The sequence below is a fragment of the Ctenopharyngodon idella genome, chromosome 14 (assembly GCF_019924925.1).
Source record: "Ctenopharyngodon idella isolate HZGC_01 chromosome 14, HZGC01, whole genome shotgun sequence".
Lineage (NCBI taxonomy): Eukaryota > Metazoa > Chordata > Actinopteri > Cypriniformes > Xenocyprididae > Ctenopharyngodon > Ctenopharyngodon idella.
The window spans coordinates 23038850-23053463 of record NC_067233.1 but is presented as its reverse complement, the minus strand read 5'-3'; the positions used below and the strand labels follow the sequence as shown (position 1 = coordinate 23053463).

The window sequence follows — 14614 nt, the reverse complement described above, 5'->3', positions numbered from 1 at the left end:
TATATGTTTGAAAATATGCCCTCATTAAGGTAAAACATAACCCCGGAAAATCAATTCCAGTCGAGCAAATATTGTTCCTCAATAGAAAAAGCCAAGTTCAGACTATAGCAGCAACTAATGCATGAAGTCTAGAGTCGGATTGACTCTTGCAAACTGCTCTGTTGTGCCCCCTTCTGGTGCATAAAACACAAGCTACTCCAACAATTCCAGCATCGGAGGATTTTAGGGAGAATATAGAGAAAATATAGAGAATATAGTGGGTTTCATTAATGCAATAATCTAAACACTCAGAAACCAATCAGTTCAAGTAGCACCAAAAGAAATAAATCAATTGTCAATAAAACAGTTTATTAAGTATACTGGAATGACAGAAGTCAAATGATGGCCTTCTAGAAAAGGCACACGTGGAAATGAGTGTAGAGTTGCAGAAATGTAGAATGAACTGACAACGAACAAGAAGTCTGAAATATTTGATGATCAGATGATGACCTACATAACCTGACCACAAAAAACACAGTGTGAGAATCTGAGAAGTCATTAAATATCTCTTCATCTTCTGATCTTTTGTGGACCGGATGCAAGAGCACTATATTTCTCTGCGAACTAAATATCTTACAGTTTATACGCAGAGAAAGAGATGCAATATAAGTCACACTAAAGACTGCAAGTGGAAACTGACATGCTTTAACATTTTTTAATAAAAGGCTTCACATTATATTTCATTGCTTTGGCATTTCTTTTGATGGTTTCGTTTTAGCAACTTCTATAGCATGGGCCCAGGTCCAAATGGACATCCTGCACCTCTTCTTTAATTAAAATATGAAAGTCTTTCCGGACCAGCATCAGTTCCTACAGTCCAAACAATATGAGGATGCTATGATTCATGTCCTATGTGTGACCTATATGTGCTTCCACTGCGGTCAATTTATGCAGCATGTGTCAAGGCTTTATTGACGCTCAAATGTTATGACCTCAGTTTGGGTTCCGTTCACAGAGATAAGAATGCAAGTTGTTTATGATAATGTCTTTTTGTGAGTGTGATGTTTCAGGAAGCGTATGTGCAACAAATAAACACTCTTCAGGTTAAAAAAAGGGATCTGAGATGTTTTGAAAAACTGAAAAGAATACTGCCTGTTTGAGGGCGGACAAACAATAAGTTTAGTAAGTACCGAGTAGTTTATTGTAGTCCTTAATAATTTAATGGTGTGCTTATTATGTTACATTTATCAATTCCTCTGTATTCTGAAGCACAACACATGGCACATTTCGTTCAAATCTAAATGTACGATTTAGAATGCGGACTTTTATTATGTATTTTGGGTTGTTGGGGGACTTTTATTCTGCCCTGGTCACTGGTTCCGCTCATATGGCTGAAGATGGCGAGCGGATCGGGGCCCGTTTCTGCTCTCTGGACCGAAATCAACCGCTGCGGACAGAACGGAGACTTTACTAGAGCCCTGAAAGCTGTCAACAAAAGTAAAATAAAAACATTTCAATCATATTTTTATCCAAGTTTTTCTCACTCTAGATAAAAACACTGTTTAGCTCCATTTCTCCTGTAGCATGTGTCTAACCTGCAGTGTAGTAGATTCGCTACTGTCTGCTTTTTACACAAATTTCAGGTTTTATTAAGGCAAATGTGATGTTTTCTTTAATAATGCGACTCATGAGAAGCTCTTATAGGGTGTCTTCGTAGTCTTGAAGACTTTCTGGAGGTTTGAGGGGTCTGTCCTTAGTGATTACGTGTCATAAGGGGCTGGATTAAATGTAAACATGCCGTGAAATATCTTAATTATATATTTGTTTAAAGATCTAAAGTTATTAGTTTTTTAAGCTAACTTCATCCCATAATATTACCTTGTATTGTCTGTATGCGATATATATAGATAGATTTCACAATAATATATAGTAGTTGATTTTATGTTCACTAATTCTTACATTCTCTCTCTCTCTCTCTCTTTTGCAGTTCTTCATGAAAATAAGGATGATGTTACTGCCCTGCGCTGTAAAATCGTCTGTCTGATCCAGAATGGAGGTTTTAAAGAAGCCCTGGGTGTCATAAACACTCACACCAAATCACTGAGCAGGTGAGACCAATTTGTATACTAGTATTATAAACTAAAAGTATTTGCTTTGATAAATGAATTGCATTAAAAGTAATTGCTTATTCCTCCCTTATTCAACAACAAAAAAAAAGTAGTTGTTGGCAGATTAGGCCAAAGACATGCACAGAGGTACCCTTCAAAAACCACTAGAAATAGTATTTTATACAGGTACCTTTGGCATACTGTTATCTTCGTCCTTCGATTTTGATGTGGTAATCTTACTAATCACATCACATACTAATCAGGGGTGAATGTTTACAAATTGGGAGGTAGTTCTTGATTCAGTCTAGAACACTCACACAAGACCTTCCAAGAACAGATTGGATGTGTTTGATAGAAAAATGTATTTCATTGGTCCTTGAAGGGAAATTTCTTGTGCAACATTTTAAGTATGCATAATATACAGTATACATAATGCTATATACAGTATAGTGGTCGACCGTTATTGACCAAAGCAGGTTTATGGTGTTTTTTTAAATGGCACCAACCACCGAAAAGTTTTTCTGTTTGGCTGATAAGTGTCAGAATATTCATTTTATATTCACTGGGTACTGTATGTAAGATTTGCATTACTTTATTTGTGAAAATATGATTCCCAGTTCTCACAGGCTTAACAGATTATTGAGCGCACTGTTGGTTACAGTGTTTGTTTGTTTGCTTTTGTTATTCATGTCTTTTACAATAAGCATAACTTTGTGTGTGTGTGTGTGTGTATGTGTGTATATATATATATATATATATATATATATTTTAAATATATATGCAGTCATGTGATAGTTAGGACACCCTATTGAATTCCATGGTTTTCCAAATCAGGGCATAATAAAAAATCTGGTCCTTGGCAGGTCTTAAAATTTGGAAAACAAAACCTCAGATGAACAACAACAAATGACATATCACACGTGTCATTATTTGTTTAGGAAAAATAAAGCCAAAATGGAAAAGCCATGGGTGACAAAGTTAGGACACCCTTACTGTTAACATAGGAATTAAGAGGGTAAGTAACAGTCAGGCACTGCTAATCAAATGTATTTGTTTAACTAATCATTAGCAAGTGTGATCAACTCTATAAAAGCTGAAGTTCTGGCAGTTTGAGCGTCTGGAGACTTCAGGTGTGTGTTAACACAATGCCAAGGAGGAAAGACATCAGCAATGATCTTAGAGAAACAATTGTTGGGTTACAAGGTCATTTCCAAACAATTTGAAGTCCATCATTTACAGTGAAGAAGATTATTCACAAGTGGAAGACATTCAAAACAGACAGCGATCTTCCCAGGAGTGGACGTTCCAGCAAATTCAGCCCAAGATCAGAGCTTGCAATGCTCAGAGAAATTGCAGACAACTCAAAAACTACACCTCAGACTCTACAGGCCTCAGTTAAATGTTAAATGATAAAGTTCAAGACAGTACAATTAGAAAAAGATGGGACAAATATAGAATGTTTGGAAGGGTTACTAGGAGAAAGCCTCTTCTCTCTAAAAAAAAAAAAAAAAAAAAAAAAAAAAAATCATGGCAGCAAGACTTGCAAAGTTGCTTCTGAACAAACCTCAAGACTTCTGGAACAATGTCCTTTGGACAGATGAGACCAAAGTGGAGATGTTTGGCCATAATTCACAGCGCCAAGTTTGGGGAAAACCAAAAGAGCATATCAGCACAAACACCTCGTTCCAAAAGTCAAGCATGTGGGTATAGGGCTGATGAAGTCTTTCTCACAATCATTGAGTCAACCATGAACTCCTCTGTATACCAAAGTATTCTAGAGTCAAATGTGAGGCCATCTGTCCGACGGCTAAAGCTTGGCCAAAATTGGGTCATGCAACTGGACGATGATCTGAAGATTACCAGCAAATCTATAACAGAATGGCTGAAAAAGAAAAGAATAAAGGTGTTGCAATGGCCCAGTAAAGTCCAGACCTCAATCCGACTGAAATGCTGTGGCGAGAGCTGTGCATTAACAAATGCCCACAAACCTCAATAAACTGGAGCAACATGTAAAGAAGAGTGGGCCAAAATTCCTGCAGAATGATGTGAGAGACTGATAAAGTCATACAGACTTTTACAATTATTCCTGCTAAAAGTGGATCTACAGGCAATTGAATCATATGGTGTTGTAGGCTTTTGTCACCCATGGTTTTTCCATCTTGGCTTTATTTTTGCTAAATAAATAATGACATGGTGTGATATGTCATGTGTTGTTGTTCATCTGAGGTGTAATTTTACAAATTTTAAGACCTGCCAAGCACTAGATGATAATAAAAAATAAAAAAAATTGTCTTTATACGGAAAACCATGGAATTCATTAGGGTGTCCTAACTTTTGACTGTATATATGTGTGTGTGTGTGTGTGTGTGTGTGTATAATAAATATATATATATATATATATATATATACTCGATTCTGATTGGCTGGAAGGTGTACAATAAAACCATTTAATGCACAAGTACTTCCAAATCAGTTTAATCACTGTTCTATGTTAACACGCTGCTTTCAATGAATCACACGCACACATACATCACTCGTGCTGTTTTCATTGAAGCACTCAGATGCATACGTCACTCAGAGATCGCGTTGCGTACACACACAAACGTTCAAGAGCACAGAAACTTATCAACACTGCCCCACGACTATAAAATAGCTTTGCTACTGAATCGCTGAATAGCTTCATTGTTTGTGTAGAGAGACGCTGAACAGACGGAGGTAATTCACACATGCATTTCTTATCTTGCGCACTCTCTTGATAATGATTCAAATAAATGCTCTAATTCATTCATTGAAATAAATGTAATCTTACTGCACTTTATATCTGTGTCTGATTCAAAGCAGGCAGAATGCTGTCCTTTGACCCTTCTGGTCAAATATTACACTGCAAACATCAATAATAGCTTTAAGTTAAGCTTGCAAATGACCATGGTATAAGCCAGTGGTCTCAAACTCGATTCCTGGAGGACCACAGCTCTGCAGAGTTTAGCTCTAACCAGCTCCATCTCACACCTGCTTGGAAGTTTCTAGTAATCCTGAAGACCTTGATTAGCTGGATCAGGTGTGTTTGATTAAGGTTGGAGCAAAACTGTGCAGAGCTGTGGCCCTCCAGGAATGAAGTTTGAGACCAGTGGTATAAGCAGAATAATCCACGGCTAGCTATGTATTAAATGCACTAATACAAATGTATTAAATACACTCCGCTTCACGTCAGGTGGTTCTTTGCCTCTACGTCGTGCATTAAAATCATTTAATGCACAGCTAGCCATGGATTATCCCATAAATATATAATGTTCAATTGATTTTTTTTTTTGGGATATCTTAAACAACAGGGTGGCTGTTCCTTCCTCCCGAAGAGTTTAATTTAAGGCCTGTAATTATCATATAAAACCCAAAGACCTTGATTGGCTGGTTCATCTGTGTTAAAATAGGATTTGTTCAGAGTATGACACATCATAAACGGAAACACTGTTATAAACTATGCTTCTAAGAGTCTAAATTGACAGCTGAATTTGGTAGAGGTTTCAGCCACTTGTTGCCTCTGTTCTCAGTGTAATAAAAGCTTGTGTGTTTGTTTCTGTAGTGATGTGATCGGGTTTGAGAAGGCCTACTGCGAATATCGTCTGAACAGGGTGGAGAATGCTTTGAAAACTATCCAGGGAATCCCAGAGCAAACAGACAAACTCAAAGAGCTATACGGCCAAGTGGTGAGAATCATGTGGTTTGTGTCGGAGTTTGCTGTCAGATTTTGCACAGGAATTTTGAGTTTTAGGATTTGCTGGAGTAAAAATGCATGAGTTGATGCAGTTGTGTGTGTAGCTGTACAGACTGGAGCGGTACGACGAGTGTGAGGCCGTCTATAAAGACCTGATCAGAAACTCTCAGGACGAGTATGAAGAGGAGAGGAAGACAAATCTGTCAGCTGTGTTGGCGGCACAGAGCACCTGGGAGAACGCACAGCCGGTGAGTAACGCACATGTGCGTCTGTGGAAATGTGTTAATTTGCTTTAAGTGGTTATGTGACACATCTTTTTTCGTGTTTGTTTGTATTCAGGAGGATCTGGGTTTACCGGAGAGCTCATATGAGCTGTGCTACAATGCTGCCTGCTGCCTGATTGGTCAAGGGCAGCTCAGCCAGGCCATGCAGAAACTGCAGAAGGCTGAAGGTCAGAGGTCATGCCTTTATTTTAGGTTTTTTTTAAAGGGAGAGATTGCAGTATCATCTGAGAAAGCTAACGGATAACGTGCATTTAAAGACTTTACATGCAAACACCAAAGCTTTGTGATCAGTAAGATTTTTTTTTTTTGGAAAGAAATGAATACTTTCATTTAACAAGAAAGCATTAAATTGACCAAAAGTGACCGTAAAACATTTATAATGTTACAAAAGATTTCTTTGTTCAGGAAGGAATCCTGTAAAACTGCATCGTGGTTTCCACAAAAGATATGAAGCAGCCCAACTGTTTTCAGAAATGTTTCTTGAGCAGCAAATCAGCATATTAGAATGATTTCTGAAGGATCATGTGACACTGAAGACTGGAGTAATGATGCTGAAAATTCAGCTTTGATCACAGGAATAAATTACAATTGAAAATATATTCACATAGAAAACTAGAGATGGACCGATACTAAATTTCTTCGCCGATACAGATTATTTAGAATGATATATGCATATACAGTACTATACTTTTAGAGGTTGACAACCGAGCCCTGAATTTGTACTGTATCTTTCAACATACCTTCTGATGTTCATGCATGTTTTTTCGTTCTATAACTTGTATTGAAGAGGAAGAGAAGACTTATACTGAAGCTCTACAGCGATCTGTCACATTACATTTAAAAGCGTCAAAACAGCATTTATTGTTTGACTTTCATGATAAAATGGACAGAATTTGAAAGCTGAGACTCGACCTGGCAACCCTGGCTTGAACTACAGGTGATTCATAGGTTCAAATAGAGTCTGCTTTAACATCACTTTTTTTTTTTAAACTGTTAATGTGTTCATTTTCTTTAACTCTGACAGCCCTAAATTCAACATAAGAGAGAATATTTTTTTTTTTTTTTTTTTAAACACACATTATGGTTGCAGTCTGAACACATTTTCCCACCACCTTCTGATTGACATGATATAATCGACCCTGATCATCGGCTGTTTTAAAACAATCAGCCAGTGCCTGATAGTGAAAATAATTGCTTTTATCGGCTGATACCGATTATTGGCCGATATGTTGGTGCATCCCTATAGAAAAGTTATTTAAAATTGTAATAATATTTCATAATATTACTGTTTTTAATGTATTTTTACTCAAATAAATGTGCATAAATATTCAATGGAAAACATCAACTTGTTGGAGACCAGATTTCTGCAACCTCTGGAGGTCGCAGGGAGTCTCTAAATCGTATGTTTTTAATCAACTGGGTTTAACTGCTGGGAAATAATGTTGTGAAATCCTAACCAGACAGCTTATTTACTGTCAAAAGAGCCTCCAGCAGTGTATTACAGCTTTTGGTTTGGCTCATAAAATCTGTAGGTGGTAAAATGCTTCCTTTTTATCATGTTGTGTCAACTAATGATCCGATTAGCATGAAATCTCATATGGAAGTGTATGTAATACTGTGGTTCAGTAAATCTAGTCTTGGTTCCCTAATGCTTTAACAAAATTAGCTCCGCGAGCCGCCTACACAGTTTCACTCTGAGTCTCTGCGACTTTCGAGAATAACGTGAGCTGGCTAAGAATAACATGAATGAGTCAGTCAGTTGGTGTTTGTTTTATGCATTTGTTTTCTTTGTTCTTCCCAGAGCTGTGCAGAAAGTCTTTGGCCGAGGACTCTGTGAGTAATTCTTACATATTTATATTCTGATGTGTTTGCAACACTTGTGCTCTTTCATTAGTGGATTTTGCTAGCATAAGCATCACATGCACAAACCTATGGATAGGGATTTTAACCGAGACCTCAAATATTTGTCATTAGTTTTGATTAATTGTGAAAATTGTTATTTAGGATGTGACGGAAGAGGACGTTGAGTCTGAACTGGCCATCATTCACTCTCAGATGGCTTATGTGATGCAGCTACAGGGAAGAACCGAAGACGCCCTTCAACTCTACAATCAAGTCATTAAACTCAAGTACGTGTTAAAAACTGCACATTTAATATACTCATAAACCAACAGATGTCTTAATTAATAAAACAGCAAATAAATGCTTGCTCAGGTGATAAGGTATGCATAGAAAAAAACTGCAGAAAATATTGATGCTTATATTTAATTTGGCTTCTATGTAGCATCTTATAACTCTAGTATAGTTGTTTGTTTGCATATTTTCATTGCTTGTATTTTGTGTCAAATGCTTGTAAAGCACTTTGAGTTGAATTTAGGGATGCACCGATATGAAAATTTTGACCGATACCGATAATTCTTTATATTTGAAAGCCGATAACCGATATATTGGCTAATAAATCTAAATCCAAATTTTTATGGAATTTTTTTTCTGAAAACAAAAGTCTCACCATTAAAAGCCATGTCCCAAGCACACTATTATGATGTTTTCATTATAATATTATGTAGCCTATATGACAGACTTGCGCTGTACGTTGCACTTAATTGTATTTTCTATTTTTAAGTGATTCCAATCATATTTTAAGCAATTCAAATCCATAATGGTGGACAGTGCACATCTGAAGTATCTCAGCTGAAGGAAATAAGCCATTATTTATCGGCTTTAATATATCGGCCAAATTTTCTTATCAGGCCGATAACGATAACATTAAAAATTTGCATATATCGGCTGATACCGATATTGTGCATCCCTAATTGAAAGTTGCAGTAGAAGTTTTGATTGATTGATGTGCCATATTAGACACACATTAGAGTTTTGGCTTTTCTCTTTGCGTTCAGGCCGTCTGATGTGGGTCTGCTGGCTGTGACTGCTAATAACATCATCACCATTAACAAGGTAAAAAAAATATAAAAACCAAGATCTTCTTGTGTCTTTCTTTGACATGCCTGAAGAGCTGATTGAGTCAGTGTTGTTTGTAACCAGTGTTTTTATCTGTGCTCTTTGAACCTCCAGGACCAAAATGTGTTTGACTCCAAGAAAAAGGTGAAACTGACCAATGCTGAGGGGGTTGAGCACAAACTGGCCAAAAAACAGTTGCAAGCCATTGAAATCAACAAAGCCCTGTTGGCCATGTACACTAACCAGGTGACCACCCAGTCTGTACTGTACAGTATGCTTTCTTCCTGATGGATGTCACCTGTTTTGACCTCTCGGTTGTCGTCACACAGGCTGATCAGTGCAATAAGCTGTCTGCGAGCCTGCAGGCCCAGAATCCCGGTCACCCCAGACCCGTTCTGATCCAGGTGGCCCAGCTCTGCCGAGAAAAACAGCACAACAAAGCCATAGAGCTCTTACAGGTATTTCACCCTCCTTACTCTTTTCATTTTTGGTCTTAGTGGCGTTCTGTAAGCATTTACGTCTCTCCCGCAGCGGTTTTCAGATCAGCATCCTGAGAGCGCATCTGGAATCAAACTTACCATGGCACAACTCTATGTGACGCAAGGTACGTTCATACAGATTGAACACACACACTTACAGAGCGCAGACTGAACCTAAAAGGATCTTTGAAATGTTTATTTATGTGTCCACCCCCCAACAGGTCATGTGACTAAAGCTTGCGACATCCTGAAGTCCATAGAAGAGTTTAAATACAAACCAGGAATGGTAAGATTTCATTTGCTTTTGATTATTTTTAAAGGGATTTGCGAGGGCTGTCAGTAGATTATGTTATTTGTGATTAATTTAAATAGATTTCTAGTTAATGCAGAATTTGCTAAAAGTTTTTTAAATGATTAAAAAAAAATAGAATTAATATGCATACATATATTTTTTCCCCGTTTCAAAATTTAGCGCATTCAGTTTTGAACATTCGGTTCCTCCTTAAGAAACAAAAACAAAATTAAAGATGTTTTATCGATAATTTTGCCAAAAGTTATAAATTATATTTGCTAAACATTTGCTGTATAAAATCTTTTGTATATATATATATATCTCTTAGCAAATTCAGTACTTGAGTGTTGAAGGACATCAATAAAGCTTTAACATTGTTTTTGTTTCTTAAGAGAAACCAAATGTTAAAACACTCACACACACACACATGTACATATATGTGATAAATCGAGGCACCTCTTGTTGGAAATAAATGTTGTGATGTTATTTCCATCAAGAGGCACATCGATTTTTGGTCAACATCCTGTACTGACAATGCGAGAGTCAAGCACTCTGAACATCCCAAAGACTTTCAATGAATTTCATGAGTTTAAAAACTCAAAGGTGCCAATTAATGTGTGAAAATGATTCTTCATACTCCCTCCTTAACCATTCTTTCACAATTTGAACCTGATGAATCTTGACATTGTCATCCTGGAATATGGCCATGATACATCTTCCTACATGGTTGTTTAAGAAATGAAAAGCTACACACACCATCTATTAGGGTTAGAAGAACTGCTCCCAAACATATAACATGCTAGAAACATAATAATCACTGCAATAATGATTCAATCATAGACTCTTAAGCCTATTTAAATCAAAACAGTGACTTTTTTTGGCCAGGCAGTGTGTTTAAAAAAAACAACAAAAACAAAGTTAAAGGTATTTTATTGATGTTCCATCAGTCCTTAGGGGTAACATTAAAAATAAACCCAATCTTTTGCTGTTTTGTTTTGTATATTTTAACAGATTTCTGCTCTGGTCACGATGTACACGCACGAAGAAGACATAGACAGCGCAATTGACGTATTCTCTCAAGCGATCCAGTATTATCAATCCAAGCAGGTAAATAAGAGTGATGGCAGTTCAACAAGACTTTATTTGCTCAGAAGTGCATAATTATGTTTTTTTCCCTCTCTCAGCCGGGCTCTGCTATCCACCTCTCTCTGGTGCGAGAGGCTGCCAACTACAAGCTGAAATACGGCCGTAAGAAAGAGGCCACCAGTGACCTGGAGCAGCTGTGGAAACAGAACACAAATGATGTCCGTACGCTCGCCCAGCTCATCTCTGCATACTCACTCGTGGATCAGGACAAGGCCAAAGCGTATCCTCAAATATCACTCAGATCTCAGCAGGAAGGTCACTGGTTTCCTTCTGCGAGCTGGAAAGACATTCAAGCTACTAAACTGACATATGTTGTGTGTTCTTTTGCAATGTTTTCTTGTGTTTTCCTGAACGCTTGATTTTATTCAGTCTGAGTAAGCACCTTCCTTCCCCGGACACCATGTCCTTTAATGTGGATGTTGATGAGCTGGAGAACTCGCACGGAGCCACGTATATCAAGAAGAAACCTGCCAAAGTCGTGGGTGAAAGCCAGCCTAAAGAACAGGGGTAACAACCATTCATCTCAAGTAGAATCCTGAATGTTTGTGTCCTTGATAGTCTACATGAAAACACTTCATGTCATTTTTAGCACCATTTAACACGCTGATTGCTTTATTTCAGACCAGAGGATATTAAAAAGAAGAAGAAAAAGAAGAAAGGTATATCTGCTGCTGATCTCTTATTTTATTAGCACTAACAAGGATACAAAAAGTCGTTCCGTTCATAATCTGTTTTCTGTTCAGGTAAACTGCCCAAGAACTACGACCCCAAATCGACCCCTGACCCGGAGCGCTGGCTGCCGATGCGAGAGCGCTCGTACTACCGCGGCAAGAAGAAGGGCAAGAAGAAGGAGCAGGTTGGCCGCGGCACACAGGGCGCGACCTCTGGAGCTTCTGCCGAGCTGTGAGTTTCAAAGATCAAAGTGCAGATTAGGGATGCACGATATATCGGCTACCATATCAGTATCTGCCGATATATGTTCATTTTTAATGTTATCATTACTGGCCCGATAAGAACATTTGGCCGATATATTAAAGCCGATAAATAATGGATTATTTCCTTCAGCTGAGACACTTCATATGTGCACTGTCTGACATTATGGATCTGAATTGCTTGAAATATGATTGAAATCACTTCAAAAAGGAAAATACAATGCAACATACAGTGCAAGTTGTCATGTATGCTACATAAAATTATGAGAACATTATAATTGTGTGCTTGGGACGTGGCTTTTAATGGTGAGACTTTTGTTTTTGTAATCAGGCTCTCAAAAATTATATAAAAATTTGGATTTAGATTTATCGGCCAACATATCGGTTATCGGCTTTATATAAAGAATTATCGGTATCAGCCAAAATTTTCATATCGGTGCATCCCTAGTGGATATAAATGGCTTTGTCGTCCCCTAAAAGAAAGAATCTATTTTGAACTGCTGAAATGAGTTGTCAGTACTTCCAGTCTCACTTCCTGTTACATACAAATTTGCATAATGCCAGCCTATGCTCTTCATTGGCTGCCGGTGAACAGTGTCTCCTTTGCCCCGCCCTCAATCACTGTAGTTGTATCTGAGACTAAGAGTTTGGTGTGTGTTGTTCATGTCGAGAAGACGCTGTTTTCTGCTGCCAAAGCAAATCCACTTTGATGAGATTGATACGGTAAAACCGATGCCATCGTTACTGTTCGTATCGAGTGCTGAGGAAGAGCTGAAATCCATATATGGTAATGGAGGTTTGGTTTCTGACACTCTGTAAGCAGTCGACCAATCACAAAAGACTGGGCCGTCTGACCAATCAGAGCAGAGCAGCTCTCAGAAAGGCAGGGTTTAGAGAGACTGAATCTTTGAATGAACTGTTTCAGACAGAGAAAAGAGCTGATGCTGCAATGGATATTGAGGAAAATTAAAGTGTTTTTGACCTTGGATGAATGTAAACCTGTTGTAGGAGACTCCAAAACAACATTAGCTTTAAAATGGCATAATAGAGGCACTTCAATTTTTTTATGGTTTTAGTTAACTATAATAACTTTTCTGCATGCATACAGTACCAGTGCAATGCACTGACTTTCCTTTTTTTTTTTTTTTTTTTTTTTTTTTAAGTTTCGTTTAATGCACCAGAAGCAACATCAGAATTTTGTTTTGTTTTCCAGTGATGCCAGTAAAACTGCCAGCAGTCCGCCCACTTCCCCTCGACCCGGCTCAGGAACCGGCAGCGTCACGAGCAACGCGGTGCCTCCACGACAACAGAAACCCGCTGCGCCCGCAGCTGCTCGTAAAAAGGCTCCACAGAAGAAGAAGAAAGGAGGGAAGGGATGGTAGAGAGAGAGACAAACCATTTGATCTTGCTTTTGTCTCGCTCCATTTGATTGTTGGGTTTGAAACACTGAAAACAGTTGTAATAATGAAGATGCACCCGCTCCAGGGGCCTGGAGGATGAATTGTTTTAGTCATTAATTTGTGAAGGACGAAGGAAAAGGATTGTGTTTTGAGCGACCGTGTCAAGTGGAATAAACAGGAATCGGTTAAGGAGCCCGTCTTTTGTCAATTCATTTTTTTTTTTTTTTAACCATCCAGTTCATTGTGTACATGCATTACTATCAATGTAGGCATTCTAGGGCATTTTTCATTTTTCATTTCATTTTTATTCTGGACCTGGATGATTTTTCTGTTCATCTTTTGTCCTTGCTTGGTACATGAATGCCTAATAAAACAACTTTGTGTCACAATAGAGGCTGTTTATGCAAAGATGAGATATTTATTTTTTAAATCCTGTGCTCAACCATAATAATTTTAAACAAATTATCCTCAGTCAGAGAACTTGAAGCAGATCTCCAGTGTTAATGTCTTAATAAAGAGATTACTGGGGGAAAAAACAATGAACTTTTAGTGTTTTTCTATTTCATATTTAAACTCCTAAAGATATTTGTCATAATTGCAAACATAATTGTGAACTAAGTAAAACTGTTTAACTATTAATTCCAAAGGCTGGAATATCTAAATAAATTGGCTTATCCAGTAATCACAAATAATTGCTGGTCAGGATGGACAAATCACAATGAGAAATGTAAGTTATAACACTGTTATGTGATGATGCAGCATAAAATGAAGAAACTTTAATAGCTTTTGCATTAAAAACAAACGCAAGTAATTCCAGAAATTCCAGGGAAAAAATACAAATGCTTGTATTTTTTTTTAAGTGAGTAACTGACTTTGTACTCCTATTTCATACATTTACTCCTTAAAGTTATACTACGGGGCTGTTGAATGGTTGAATCTTATCGTTCTTAAAGGGATAGTTCACCCAAAAATGAAAATTCTGTCATTTTCTCCCCCTCAAGTTGTTCCAAACCTGTATGAATTTCTTTGTTCTGTTGAACACAAAGGAAGATATTTTGAAGAATGTGGGAAACTGAACAGTTCTGGGGCACCATTGACTTCCATAGTATTTATTTTTCCTACTATGGAAGTCAATGGTGCCCCAAAGCGGCCTGGTTATAAACTTTCTTCAAAATATCTTCCTTTGTGTTCAACAGATCAAAGAAATTTATACAGGTTTGAAACAACCTGAGGGTGAATAAATGATGACAGAATTTTCATTTTTGGGTGAACTATCCCTTTAAGGCGTGAAACTATTTTAAGGGAAACACACGGCTAAAGTAGT

At 37.6% G+C, this 14614-nt stretch overlaps 1 protein-coding gene across 1 annotated transcript; it reads left to right on the top strand.

Moving 5' to 3' along the window:
* Window positions 1–1334: 1334 nt before the first annotated feature.
* srp72 (signal recognition particle 72) lies at window positions 1335–13679 on the top strand. Its single transcript, XM_051860149.1, has 18 exons — window positions 1335–1476; window positions 1967–2087; window positions 5668–5791; window positions 5904–6047; window positions 6139–6250; window positions 7885–7916; window positions 8088–8212; window positions 8981–9038; window positions 9156–9287; window positions 9371–9499; window positions 9573–9645; window positions 9742–9806; window positions 10824–10919; window positions 10997–11178; window positions 11328–11465; window positions 11580–11617; window positions 11702–11861; window positions 13104–13679. The coding sequence occupies exons 1-18, from the start codon at window positions 1377–1379 to the stop codon at window positions 13270–13272; spliced, it is 1998 nt and encodes a 665-aa protein (XP_051716109.1). The 5' UTR covers window positions 1335–1376; the 3' UTR covers window positions 13273–13679.
* The last annotated feature ends 935 nt before the right edge of the window (window positions 13680–14614 follow it).